At 40.2% G+C, this 13,971-nt stretch overlaps 1 protein-coding gene across 1 annotated transcript; it reads left to right on the top strand.

The window, feature by feature from the left end:
* The first annotated feature begins 819 nt into the window (after nucleotides 1-819).
* Nucleotides 820-13,772, top strand: LOC137078362 (microtubule cross-linking factor 3-like). The gene is made up of 7 exons (XM_067445578.1): nucleotides 820-924; nucleotides 1,829-2,499; nucleotides 8,572-8,796; nucleotides 8,959-9,117; nucleotides 9,213-9,278; nucleotides 10,973-12,202; nucleotides 13,632-13,772. The coding sequence occupies exons 2-7, from the start codon at nucleotides 1,843-1,845 to the stop codon at nucleotides 13,740-13,742; spliced, it is 2,448 nt and encodes an 815-aa protein (XP_067301679.1). The 5' UTR covers nucleotides 820-924; nucleotides 1,829-1,842; the 3' UTR covers nucleotides 13,743-13,772.
* Nucleotides 13,773-13,971: the final 199 nt, after the last annotated feature.

Raw genomic sequence — 13,971 nt, 5'->3', positions numbered from 1 at the left:
CTAAATGTGCAAAGCCTACTGCATATGAGAGAGATTTGAATCTCAGGCAAAAACTGGTGCTTAAACCAAGTCCATGGGCCCGGGGGAATTGTGAAAACAGAAATAAAAGAAATTTTAAATAGCACATGATCTAAAATATTGGATGTGCCTCCACTCCTGAGGTACGATTAATATTTTCTGCTGTAGTCCGACTACTGGCCTGACTGTAGCGCAAACTGCAGACTGACCTTTTTTCGATCTATTCTTGTATAATAGTGTCGGGGGAATGACGATGCATTTTCACCAGCTTATCTGAAGAGCAGCAAACTCCAGCAGCTTCAGTCTTCCTCCACTTTGGGCTTTAAAGGGACAGCACAATTGTAATCATAGACCTAAACAAACCTAAAAGGAAAACAATAACGTAATGATAACTAATAGGCTAATGTGAATAGTATAGTTGTAAATAGCAAAAAAAAAAAGAAGAAAAAAAAAGAAAGAATGTATATTTGGTAATATATTTAGTTTAGGGTCCATTTCTCACTTTTAACTACGACTTTTTCCTCAATAAACTCTGAATTACTGTTTATTAATAGATAGCAAGTTGGGTAAGATTAAGGGATGTAGAATACGGTCATGCAGAATAAGGCATTAATATGTGCTTTATAAGTTTTAATAAACATCCAATACCCTAGCCCATGCATGCTAATAGGCAACTAGTTTATAGTGAGACCCTGAACTAAAGTGTTAGGCAGTATGTTTATATATTGGTCAACATTTATATAAACAGTATTTTGAGAAAAGATTCTGACACTTCCTTATGTTACGTCACCTCATGAATATTAAACGTCCGTGTCTCGCGTGCCTAAGCAGTGCCTGGTACCCTCGAGCTGAAGCGAACTAACGTCCCACTCACACAGGAAACAAATGAGCTCCGTTCGTAAACAGGTAAAAAACATCGCGATATTTAATGTTCTTGAAGAATAACTCACATGAAGACCGCACCGTTAAAGTTAATGTGATAGCCTATTTAGACAAGCTATAAACTTACAAAGTTGAGGCTACGTAAAGGAAGCGGTGGATGTCAAAAAAACCTTATTGTTAAATAGCCTATAGCTTTTTGAAATTATTGTTCATGTATAACTCTATAGGTAGGCATAGCTAGGTCTACTCACCTAGCTCGGTCTTTAAATGACATGAATTCACATTCTTTGAAGTTTTTCTTCCTACAATCTAAAAACGGTGTGTTGTTGTTTTAACCCATGTTTGGGTCACACAAACCCAACCATTGGCTTAAACCTTTACATTTTTAAGCCCATCGGTTAGTTTAATATATTTTTTTATAAACCCAACGGTTGGTTTAATTAATGAGTTTATAGGCCTACATTTATTATTATTTAACCCAACAGTTGGTTATTATTATTATTTATTTAAACAATTTCCCCCCCAATTCTTTCAATTTTTAAACCCACCAGTTGGGTTTGTCCCTTTTTTAAACTCAATGGTTGGTTCATTTTTTTTAACCCAATGGTTGGATTCGTCCATATTTGACTCAAATATGAGTTAAAACAATCCACCATTTTTAGAATGTGTTAATTCGATTAATATAAAAACATTGTATTAATTAATTAGGCTACATTCACTGTATAGGCCTATATTCATACAAATGTAGGCCTTAGGTTACCAGTATTCTGCACTATAACAAAGTTTATATATATATATATATATATATATATATATATATATATATATATATATATATATATATATATATATATATATATATATATATATATATACTCAAATATAGCCTATATTTGTATGTTTCCTCTTAAATGGCATGTTGTTGGAGGTCTGCGATATGAAATGATGAGCTCTGCCGCAAGTGGCGCTGCGGATTTTCCACCATCAGCGGACAGTACCGAAGGGAGGAGGAGACCGTCTACCGGACAAAACCCCGTCAAACCGGCTTCAAAACCCAGCAGCAGCCGCTCCTCATCACCCGCTGCTTCGAAGCTCAGAGGAAAAGGCATTAAAGGACGCGAGGGAGAGCAGGTGGCTCAAGAGGGACGTGAAGTTAGGGTGAGGGCAGCTGTTCATGGTGCTGAAACTGAGGCGGTTTGGGAAACCGAGGACCGGATTGATCGCGCTCCACCACCGGACACGCGTCGCGCGCTGCGTTTACCGTGCGTCAAAAGACACTCGGTCTCGGCGCAGCCTGACGGCTCCTCCGGTGGTGTTGTGAGCGGGAGAGAGAGGGAAAGAGAGGCCGCTGCGGGAGGAGAGTACGTGGGCTGCGGCCCGGGCTTCTGGGGCGGGGGCTGTCTGCATTCAGAGCTCATCCAGTATCACATCAACAAGCGCTTGAAGAAAAGCGGCAGGATGCAGAGCACAGCATCAGGCGAGACGCATCCGGGGCCGGCCGCACAGGCCACGAGCGGCGCCGACGAGTCCGTGACACAGCAGAATGAAGCCCTGCAGGACGAGATCGAGAGACTGGAGGATGAAAACGAAGAGCTTAAGGTTTGTTTGCTATATTACTTGAGAAAATATAGGATACACCACTTATGTTAAAGATATTTAGATAGATAGATAGATTGATAGATAGATAGATAGATAGGAAAGTCATATTAAGAGCTGAATTTTAGAGATAGCTATAGATAGGTAGACAGACAGACAGACAGACAGACAGGTAAGTAGGTAGGTAGGTAGGTAGGTAGTTATGACTACAGCCTTGGATTTATTAATATATGTGATGTGATCTAGGAAAACCCAAACACATCATACTACAATACCAACATACCACATCTGTTTTCATTTCTTTCATAGCTTGTCTGTAACAAAAGTTATGATTATCTAAAGTCGGCTAATCCCTATGATTTTCAGAAAGGGAATTTTGAGAAAAACAACTCTCACCCCTCTCTTTTCGCGAGACATGTCAACTCTCAAGACATGAAAATGCACTATCCAAACTTAAATGGTTGTAATTTAAGCAGAGGCGAAGATTTCCATGAAAACCATACTAAAGTAAAAGTACAGATTCCTTACAGTGAAAATGACTCCATTACAAGTTTCAAATTCCAATATAACCTGAGTAAAAGTATCTGATTTTAACAGCACTTAAATATTTTCTCAGTAAAAAAAATACAATCTCAGTTAAGCTCAAGTGCACAAATAGGCCACAAGTACACCAATATCCTTCTCTCGTCTCTCGTCAATATTGCAGATAAATAAAATAATGTTAAATAAAAATGAAATATTCAAAGTGTACTTGCACTGGATGTGCTGGTTTTGGCCTCATCACCGGCTGCAGTCATGACCTCATCTCATAAATCAAACACCTGCAATTCAGCAACTCCCTGCTAATGCACTCGCATTCATGTAAAGTAGCCTTGGTGACATGTTTGTGTGAATAAAGGCAAAACACACAAGATACAGTACCTTCAATGCCCTTAGATGGCGATTTCGCTTCTTTTTAGCAGAAAGAGGTAGGTGCCATGCAAAATGTGATTGCATTACTCAACACAAATATATCGAAGTAAAAAGCAGATTTACTTGTTCAAGAAGTAGTCAAGGAGAGAGTAAAAGTTGCTAATATATTTGATACTCAATATAACTACAAAGTAGCCATGAAGATACTAAAACTTAAAAGGGTTAGTTCACCCAAAAATGAAAATTCTGTCATTAATTACTTACCCTAATGTCGTTCGAATGAAGATATTAGTGTTGAAATCTGATGGCTCAGGAAGGCCTTCATTGACACCAATGTCATTTCCTCTCTCAAGACCCATAAAGACACTAAAGATGTCGTTAAAAAGCCCATCTCACTACAGCGGCTCTACAATCATTTTATGAAGCGCTGATAATTTTTTTTGCACAAAAAAACTAAATAATGATTTATACGGTGATGGGCCAATTTCAAAACAAAGTTTCGAACCGTTATGAATCAGCATATTGATTCAGGATTCGGATCGCGTTGCAAACTGCTGAAATCACGTGACATTGGCGGTCTGAATCCTAAATCGATACGCTGATTCATAACCATTCGAATCTCTGTTTTGAAATCAGCCCATCACTGTATGTCGTTATTTTGGGGGGTTTTTTGCGCAGAAAAACTATTATCATCGCTTCATAAAATGATTATAGAGGCACTGTAGTGAGTTGGGCTTTGTAACGACGTCTTTAGTGCCTTTATGGATCTTGAGAGAGAAAATGACATTGGTGTCAATGAAGGTTTGTCTGAGTCATGAGATTTCAACAAAAATATCTTAATTCGAACAGAATTAACATTTTTGGGTGAACTAACCCTTTAAGTACAGTAACTAATTACATTTACTCAAATACTTTACACCACTGAATTTAAAGGGATACTCCACTGCTTTTTCATATTAAACTATGTTATTCCCTTAACTAAAACGAGTTGATACATCCCTCTCTCGTCTCAGTGTGTGCACTTAATCTCTCTGATGTGCGGTGACCAACTGATAGCATTTAGCTTAGCCCACTAAGCCCAGTTCATTCACTATGGTACCAAACAGAGATCAATTTAGACGCGACCAAAGGCCTCCACGGTTTCCCTATTTAAATACAGTTACACGAATAGCTGAATGACCATTAGGTACCAAACAGAGATCAAGAGCTTTTCTAAGTGGGTTTAAAAGGAGAACTATAATGTATGGCGGAATAGCACTTCTGAGAGTACTTCGACTCGGCGCAGTAAAAAGTCACGCCTGAAAAATCCTTTCCTCCTATTGACGGAAATGAGAGGGGGAGGGGGAGATGTGAGGAAGGATTTTTCAGCCGAGACTTTTTACTGTGCCGAGTCGAAGTACTCAGAAGTGCTATTCCATCATACATAATGTAGTTCTCCTTTTAAACCCGCTTAGAAAAGCTCTTGATCTCTGTTTGGTACCTAATGAATGAACTGGGCTTAGTGGGCTAAGCTAAATGCTATCAAAATGTCCTCGCCCGTCAGAGCGATTAAGTGCACACACTGAGATGAGAGAGGTATGTATCAATTTGTCTTAATTAAGGGAATAACATAGTTTAATATGAAAAAGCGGTGGAGTATCCCTTTACGAATACTTAGGAATATAGATGTAAGATTGGTCTTGCTTTAAGGAAGGCAGATTATAGTAGAATAATATATATTTCACAAAAAATACTCTAAAACTGCACACACAAAAAAGTTAAAAATATGAACAAGTCTCAAAAAATGAGCTTTCAGTAATATTATGTTTGGGCGCAGTACCAAACTTTTTCACTCGATGACATCCAAGCTCCATTACTGACCATACAGGTCCTTCTAAAAAAATTAGCATATGTGATAAAAGTTCATTTTTTTCCATAATTTAATGATAAAAATTAAACTTTTATATATTTTAGATTCATTGCACACCAACTGAACTATTTAAGATCTTTTATGGTTTTAATACTGATGATTTTGGCATATAGCTCATGAAAACCCCAAATTGGTAATCTCAAAAAATTAGCATATCATGAAAAGGTTCTCTAAACGAGCTATTAACCTAATCATCTGAATTAACTAATTAGCTCTAAACACCTGCAAAAGATTCCTGAGGCTTTTAAAAACTCCCAGCCTGGTTCATTACCCAAAACCACAATCATGGGTAAGACTGCCGACCCGACCCTGTCCAGAAGGCCATCATTGGCACCCTCAAGCGAGAGGGTAAGACACAGAAAGACATTTCTGAATGAATAGGCTGTTCCCAGAGTGCTGTATCAAGGCACCTCAGTGGGAAGTCTGTGGGAAGGAAAAAGTGTGGCAAAAAACGCTGCACAACGAGAAGAGGTGAGCGGACCCTGAGGAAGATTGTGGAGAAGGACCGATTCCAGACCTTGGAGGACCTGCGGAAGCAGTGGACTGAGTCTGGGGTAGAAACATCCAGAGCCACCGTGCACAGGCGTGTGCAGGAAATGGGCTACAGGTGCCGCATTCCCCAGGTCAAGACACTTTTGGGCTACAGAGAAGCAGCACTGGACTGTTGCTCAGTGGTCCAAAGTACTTTTTTTTCGGATGAAAGCAAATTTTGCATGTCATTCGGAAATCAAGGTGCCAGAGTCTGGAGGAAGACTGGGGAGAAGGAAATGCCAAAATGCCTGAAGTCCAGTGTCAAGTACCCACAGTCAGTGATGGTCTGGGGTGCCATGTCAGCTGCTGGTGTTGGTCCACTGTGTTTTATCAAGGGCAGGGTCAATGCAGCTAGCTATCAGGAGATTTTGGAGCACTTCATGCTTCCATCTGCTGAAAAGCTTTATGGAGATGAAGATTTCGTTTTTCAGCAAGACCTGGCACCTGCTCACAGTGCCAAAACCACTGGTAAATGGTTTACTGACCATGGTATTACTGTGCTCAATTGGCCTGCCAACTCTCCTGACCTGAACCCCATAGAGAATCTGTGGGATATTGTGAAGAGAAAGTTGAGAGACGCAAGACCCAACACTCTGGATGAGCTTAAGGCCGCTATCGAAGCATCCTGGGCCTCCATAACACCTCAGCAGTGCCACAGGCTGATCGCCTCCATGCCACGCCGCATTGAAGCAGTCATTTCTGCAAAAGGATTCCCGACCAAGTATTGAGTGCATAACTGAACATGATTATTTGAAGGTTGACTTTTTTTGTATTAAAAACACTTTTCTTTTATTGGTCAGATGAAATATGCTAATTTTTTGAGATAGGAATTTTGGGTTTTCATGAGCTGTATGCCAAAATCATCAGTATTAAAACAATAAAAGACCTGAAATATTTCAGTTCGTGTGCAATGAATCTAAAAAGTTTCATTTTTATCATTACATTATGGAAAATAATGAACTTTTATCACATATGCTAATTTTTTGAGTAGGACCTGTATAATGACGCCTCCATTTCCATATTTGGTTTGAGTGATCTGAACTATATATTTACATAATACATTTTCATTAATTTTATGAAGTAGACATCCTATTCAGAAGTAGTATGGGCAGTTTAGCAGTACTTGATCATAAGACTGCATCACAAATGGATAATCTTTTCTTTTTAAGTAAGTTTTTCATTGTTTATCATGGGCATAGTTTCTGAACGTTTGATCACCCTCTTGTATGTTTAGATCTCACAACTAGTGTAGCTTAATTGACTCCTCTTTAGTAATTTCTTCATAATCCGATCCTTCATCTCTGGATTAGGGATGTTAACCGATGACCGTTTGACCGATGGTTGACCGTATCAACGTTAACCGATCAAAGTTGTTGGTAAAAAAAAAGAAAAGTGATCTCTAAATTAGGCTATTATAGACAGTGGACTAAACTCTACTACCGTTAGCAATCTCATTCCAAAATCTTTTTGTGTGAAGTGAACAAATCCCTCGCCTGTTTGTAGGCTTCTTAAAAAAACAATAAAAACATTTGGTGCGAGGTCACAGCGTTTGGGTTCGACTGCTCACAAGGTTTGCAAAAAGTAAACACTCGAGGTTAGAGCCAGGGCAGACGACAGAGGAGTATGAAGCGTGCATTCCGCATAAGATGGGCTTATATTTGGAAATATATTACATCTACATTTCAGTGGTAACACATAAGGTGTTGATCATCATCTTTCTTTATTATTGTTAGCACTACCTCGAACTAAAGCGCCGTCTCTTCGGAGCTGTCATTTTCTTAAATTAGCTGCGGCATTGTTGCAAATGAGCTTCTAACGCTAGACAAATGCCTTTATTTTCAACGCGATCACCTTGTACCCAAACCATTTAGAAACTAAGGAGCCATTTGTTTGTCGATTACAAACAAGCTCCTCGGCTCCGCGTTTGCGGGACTCATGTTTCACGCTGTAGGATTTTTTTTTTTAAAGTGACGTGAGTGGGACAGTGCAGAGCAGGAGGCAGAGCGGCAGAGAGATCATAGAGAGATGCGACGGAGTTGCGAAATTGCAGGCGTGTCTCGCGGCTGTTATTTCAAATAGTGCAGCATATTTTAAACTAATCGGTTAACCGGTTTCAACCGGCTAATGAGGCTCGGTGGTCGGTCAAGAAAATGTTTAGTTTTCGCCATCCCTACTATGAATGTGAATAAGTCCATTATAACATCGTTCAGGGCAATGACATCACCAGGATTGAGCAGACTGAGGCGAGCCAGATCATTTAAGCGAGCAGGTACTTGAGACTCTGCCATCTCACGATTGAAAATGTTGTATAAAAATACATTGCGTGCCATAGTTTACACAGGACTGGTGGGAAATGTGCATTGATACACCTTCATTCTACATGTTATATGGTTATTTTGGTGGGTGAACTGTTTTGCACTTCAGCCAGTCGTGTTCTAGAACATTAGAGTATTTTCAGATTGCCACTATAAATCGCTATTTTTTCTGCACTAAATAAGTGAATTTTTCCAAGATATCTTTAGAGATGATAGACAAGATTCGTTCAAACTATTTTTTTTTACCTTACTGAAAATTTCCTAGCGTGATATCCTACGGGTTTTCACAGATCGCATCACATATGCCCTCAATAATTTGCATGTTCAACCAACAGTTTATCAAGGAATTATGTTATCTGTGGAATTAATCTAAAGCTTAGTTAAAGTTAATGAGCACACTTTTCACAGAATGAGATTGAGGAGATGCGGACGGAGATGGAGGAGATGCGTGACACCTTTTATGAGGAGGACACCTGTCAGTTACAAGATATGCGGCGTGAGCTCGAGCGAGCGAATAAGAACTGCCGCATCCTTCAATACAGACTCCGCAAGGCTGAACGCAAACGACTTCGCTATGCACAAACTGGAGAAATTGACGAGGACCTCCTAAGGAGTTTAGAGCAAGATTTGAAGGCAAGTACCAATGTTTTTATGTTTAAGTGCATCCAGAGAAGGTCTATGATAGATCATCCCCAATGAATTGTTTGCACAATTATCATCTAATTATTAACTTGTCATTTAGTTGATGCTTCTATCCAAAGCAACCACTAAGCCACACCACCACCATTCTGACAGGTTGCCAAGGATGTGTCTGTGAGACTCCACCATGAGCTGGAGAACGTGGAGGAGAAACGGACAAAGACAGAAGATGAAAACGAGCGATTGAGACAGAAACTTATTGAGGTGGAAGTCACCAAACAGGCCCTGCAAAATGAGCTGGACAAAGCCAAAGAGGTAGGAAAACAAACACAAGACACTACAGCACATCTAAATAGGTTTAAATACATATTAATTGCATCTCATTCATCTCATAAATTTGTTGTGTCCAGTCTCAGAAACGAAGAGGAAGCAAAGATGCACAAAAACCCGAGAGGAAGACTCAGACTCCTACAGAGGTTAGGACAAAACACTGCTGTCAACCAGTATTGGGTCAAATGAAAACAAATGAATAAGTGACAAGCTCAACTAGTTATTCAGCTTTCACAAAGATATGAAGTGCATTGTAAACTATAGAGATAATTAAAAGCTAGCATACAAACAACAAGGGGTGTCATGATTCCTGGATTAAATTTGAGTACCTGATTTAAAAAAATCCTCAAATGCAATTGACCTGTGTTGAGTAATCTGCAAAATGGCATATCCCACAGATAAGAATCCAAGAACCACATTATTAGACTGTTTTCTAAGGCTGCACGATATATTAAAATAATGTAAAATCCATACTATAGCATAGTACTATTATACACTCACGAAGGCTGCCATTCAATTAAAGGTATAGTTCACCCAAAAATGTTATCTATGATATACTCACCCTCAGGCCATCCTAGGTGTATATGACATCCTTCTTTCAGATAACTATCTTCTGAGTTATAGTTGGGCTTCAAATGTTGGGACATTTACTGTCATTTTATTGCATTTGTCTGAAAGAAAAAAGTGATATAGACCTAGGATGCTTTAAATCAGGGGTGGGAAATGTTGATCCAGAAAGGCTTGCAGAGTTTAGCTCCAACCCTAATCATACACATCTGAAGCTAATCAAGGTCTTCAGGATTACTAAAGTTACAGGCAGTTGAGTGCTTTTTTCAGGGTTGGAGCTAAACTCTGCAAGAGAATGGCCCTTCTGGACCAACGTTCCCCAACCCTGCTTTAAATCATGGGGTAATTTTTGGGGTGAAATATTCCTTTAAGGCCTGGGACAGTCTAGACAATTTTTAAATCTTAACCGATTTTAAAATTGTTGGAGACTACAGACATAAAGGGCAGTTTCAACCGATTTTTAGCATTATAATCCTCCGAATGCAAGATTTGTCCAGACTGCGAAATCATACACCTGTTGATTGTGACTTGAGAAAAAAACAAATGGTGGACAATCAACATCAACAGCTTGTTCTCAAACTTGAGGTTTGTTTTCCGGGGAGGGGGTTGGACAAAGGAGAACTGGATATTGGGTGATCTTTCTCAATACTCCACTTTAGTGGCATTTTTTTGGCTGCCAAGTTTCAGCTATAGGAGAGCACAACACACAGTAGTTGAAGCTTGCTCGATCTCAATGGCTATCACGGTTATTACATCAGAGGGAGCCAGTCAAGAGTCGGAAATATCAAACATGTTTGATATTTATGATTTGGGATTGTGCGGGCTCCATCGCGATTGGGAGCAGTAATTGTAATAATACTACACAATTGAGACAAAAAGTCATTGGAGATAAGCATCGAAATGGGCGACACCCCCCAGTCGCTTGGGGGTGCAAATCGTGCTCAAAATCAGGCTTAAAATCTTCAAGCATGTGGCCAGCCTAAATGAATAAATGCCCTGCCCCACATGAACTGTTATTGTTTACATGGAGCATGTATCAAACTCAACCTCTACATATGCTGTGAGTTTGGATTGATTATAAAGTTAATCTGGGAACGCAATGCGCGCCATTTCAAGTTGGTCACACGAATTAGCCACATTTACCCCCCCAAAAAAAATTTGTTTTGAAAGTGCTAAATACAATCATTACACTGTAGAAAATAGACCTTTTTTTGTCTGCAAAGTTGTGATGTCGAAATGCTGCTGCACCTTAAGCCAACACTTCTGTCCACAGGAGGACAACGAGGACCTGAAATGCCAGCTGGCCTTCATTAAAGAGGAGGCTACTTTAATGAGAAAGAAAATGGCCAAGATTGACAAGGAAAAGGACCGTTTGGAACAAGAACTACAGAAGTATCGTTCCTTCTATGGAGATCTGGACAGCCCTCATCCAAAGGGTGAAGCTGGTGGCCCACCCACTACAAGGGAATCTGAGCTGAAACTCCGCTTGCGATTGGTGGAAGAGGAGGCCAACATCCTGGGGCGTAAAATTGTCGAATTGGAGGTAGAGAACCGTGGCCTTAGGGCGGAGTTGGATGATCTTCGAGGGGAAGAATCGTCCAATGGGGGCTTGTCCGGAGCGGAAGGAGGAATGGGGCGCGAGCAGGGGTCGGAGGTGTCGGAGTTGAGGCAACAGCTGCAGTTGGTGGAGGATGAGGCGGAACTTCTGCGGAGGAACTTGGCGGATGTAGAGGAACAGAATAAGAGAGTGACATGTGAGCTGAACAAACTGCGCTTTAAAGAGGGTACAAGGCATGCCTCGGGTAATGCGGCGAGTGCCGCTAATTTAGCAGGAGACAGCTCCAAATCCGAGGCCTTGCAAGAGGAGCTGAAAACAGCGCGGAAGCAGATCAATGAACTGAGTGGCAAAGTGATGCAGCTGCAGTACGAGAACCGCGTGCTGCTTTCCAACATGCAACGGTATGATTTATCAACTCACCTAGCCATCACGCCACGGGACAGTGATGCAGAGAGTGATACTGGTCCTGGAATCGGAGGGCGCAGAGGGAGTGATGATGACTCGTCTTCCTCTCGACTTCCTCCCCATCGCAAACGTGAGGGTCCTGTTGGAGGAGAAAGCGACTCGGAGGAAGTCCGTAACGCTCGGTGCCTCACACCAACTCGCGCTCTCTATTCTCCTGAATCCGCCCGCCTCCTCTCACGCTCTATTCGGGACAGGCAACAGATGATTGACATCCGTGCCGAAGCAGAGCGATTGGGACGAACCATTGATCGGCTCATAGCTGATACCAGTACCATCATTGCAGAGGCACGGGTCTTTGTATCTAACGGGGATCTTTTCGGCCGTATGGAAGAAGATGAGGATGGTGGCCGGATCAGGGAGCATGAGCTACTCTACCGCATCAACGCTCAAATGAAGGCCTTCAGGAAGGAGCTGCAGGGGTTTATAGACCGACTTGAAGTCCCAAAACCTGAGGAAAGAGATTCAGAAGAACCATTATCTGTGAGTCTGGCAAAAGTCTGTGTGTCTATGTGAAGCACAATAAGAATGTTTACCACACTGTAAAGGTATAGTTCAGTTCAGTTCTGCTGTTTACTCACCCTCGTGATTCTCTTTCTTCTGTGGAACTGTGACCAGGGGCTGTCAAGCTCAAAAAAAGTATCATAAAAGTAGTCCATACACATTTTGCATTGTGTTCCTAGTCTTCTAAAGCAATGTACACTAATACCTTTGCGCGAGGAACAGATACAACATTTACTTCATCCACTGAAAACAGGCCCTGTTTACTTACCACTTTCAACCACTTCCAGAGGTAGTTAAAACCAAATTGATGTATTACTTTCATAGTCTAAACACTCAGGTTTTGAACAGCCACAAAATACCAGCTAATCTCCACCTACACACATTATGGGAAGTGTGCTAACCAGAAGGGATTTTAACATCAGCTGGAGACCCAAGATTGGTTTGAAGATGAAAAACATACCAAGCACAATGTTCTCTCACTATTTCTGATTTCTAACACACACAACATTCGGCTGGTCTTGCGGCTATCAGAGAAGAAACGAAAGCTACTGCTCTACATATGTTGTAGAGCAGTAGCCTCCTATCCGTTATCTCCTTTAGCGTTCATAAGTAAATTGCGCAAGCTAGTTTTGACCATTAGATCTAAAGATCTGCAAAAAAACATACATTTACTCGCCCATAGATCCTCTCTTTAAGAAATCAGGACAGAAGGAGTTGAAAGTGGACAAAAAGATGGATTAAAACACCAGGTGTAAATGGATATGTCTCCCTTGTCTACTTGTGATTCAATCGACCAACTCATCTTAATACCCGGTAAATAGGGCCTATATTTGACGTTAATTGGTTACAAGACATGCCAGAACCAGTGACATTTGAAGGTTTAAATAAAATAAAAGATAAATATTAGATGAAAAACTTCAACTATCACTTAAACTAAAACTGAAATAAATAAATAATAAATTATAATTAAAGCTTAATAGAAATGTAAGAAATTAATAAACATTTAACAGGCACAAAAAAAGACAAAAAAATCAAATGAAAACTGAAAATAAAATAATATAATTTTATCTGTTGCAAACAAAATCAAACTCATAACAAAATAATTTAAGCCAAAAAGAGAATCACAAGGTGAGTAAATTAGGACAATTTTTTGGATACTTTTCCTTTAAAGGGTAGTCAAGAACAAGGAAGCACTATATGTTTCTGAGTTCATTGCTTGACTGCTTTTAACATTTAGCAGAATAACAAAGTATAGTTTTGTGATTTGCCAATATTTTGTAAACTATGCAAATAGAAAATGTTAATGGCTATAATATCTTAACCTTTTTCTCTTTCTCTCTGATCCTGTCTTTCCACGCACCCCTGTTTTTTAATGCATGTTCGTTGATCCTGTCGGTTATTCACCCAGATGTTTCAGCCTATCATTTTATTCATCCTCATTCTAGTCTTGTTCTCCTCACTCTCTTATGCCACCATTTTTAAACTTGTATTTCTTTTTACCCTCTTTTTTGTCCTGTGATCACCATCCGTCCACTCATTAGCATAGTCTCGCCCTTTGTTTCGTTTGTTTGTCAATGTTGTGTATGTCACCATGGTTGAAGAATCACAGGACAGTCACTTTCCAAGCACAGACAGGACGCTTAAGCACAGAAGTCTGCAAAACCTTAATTTCCAAAATGCTGGAGGCTGTTTTACCCCAATCGCATATATATGGCTGCCATTGGAAAGCAAATCATCAAGACAAGTTA

Source organism: Pseudorasbora parva, chromosome 6 (genome assembly GCF_024679245.1).
Source record: "Pseudorasbora parva isolate DD20220531a chromosome 6, ASM2467924v1, whole genome shotgun sequence".
In the NCBI taxonomy this organism is placed as follows: Eukaryota; Metazoa; Chordata; class Actinopteri; order Cypriniformes; family Gobionidae; genus Pseudorasbora; species Pseudorasbora parva.
This window is presented reverse-complemented; position numbering and strand designations above follow the sequence as displayed.

Bases quoted from the DNA above. Each gene is read 5' to 3' on its own strand.
- LOC137078362 (XM_067445578.1), top strand. From the start codon at position 1,843: ATGATGAGCTCTGCCGCAAGTGGCGCTGCGGATTTTCCACCATCAGCG. The intron at 2,500-8,571 runs GTTTGTTTGCTA...CACTTTTCACAG, and splicing joins ATGAAAACGAAGAGCTTAAG to AATGAGATTGAGGAGATGCG. The intron at 8,797-8,958 runs GCAAGTACCAAT...CCATTCTGACAG, and splicing joins GTTTAGAGCAAGATTTGAAG to GTTGCCAAGGATGTGTCTGT.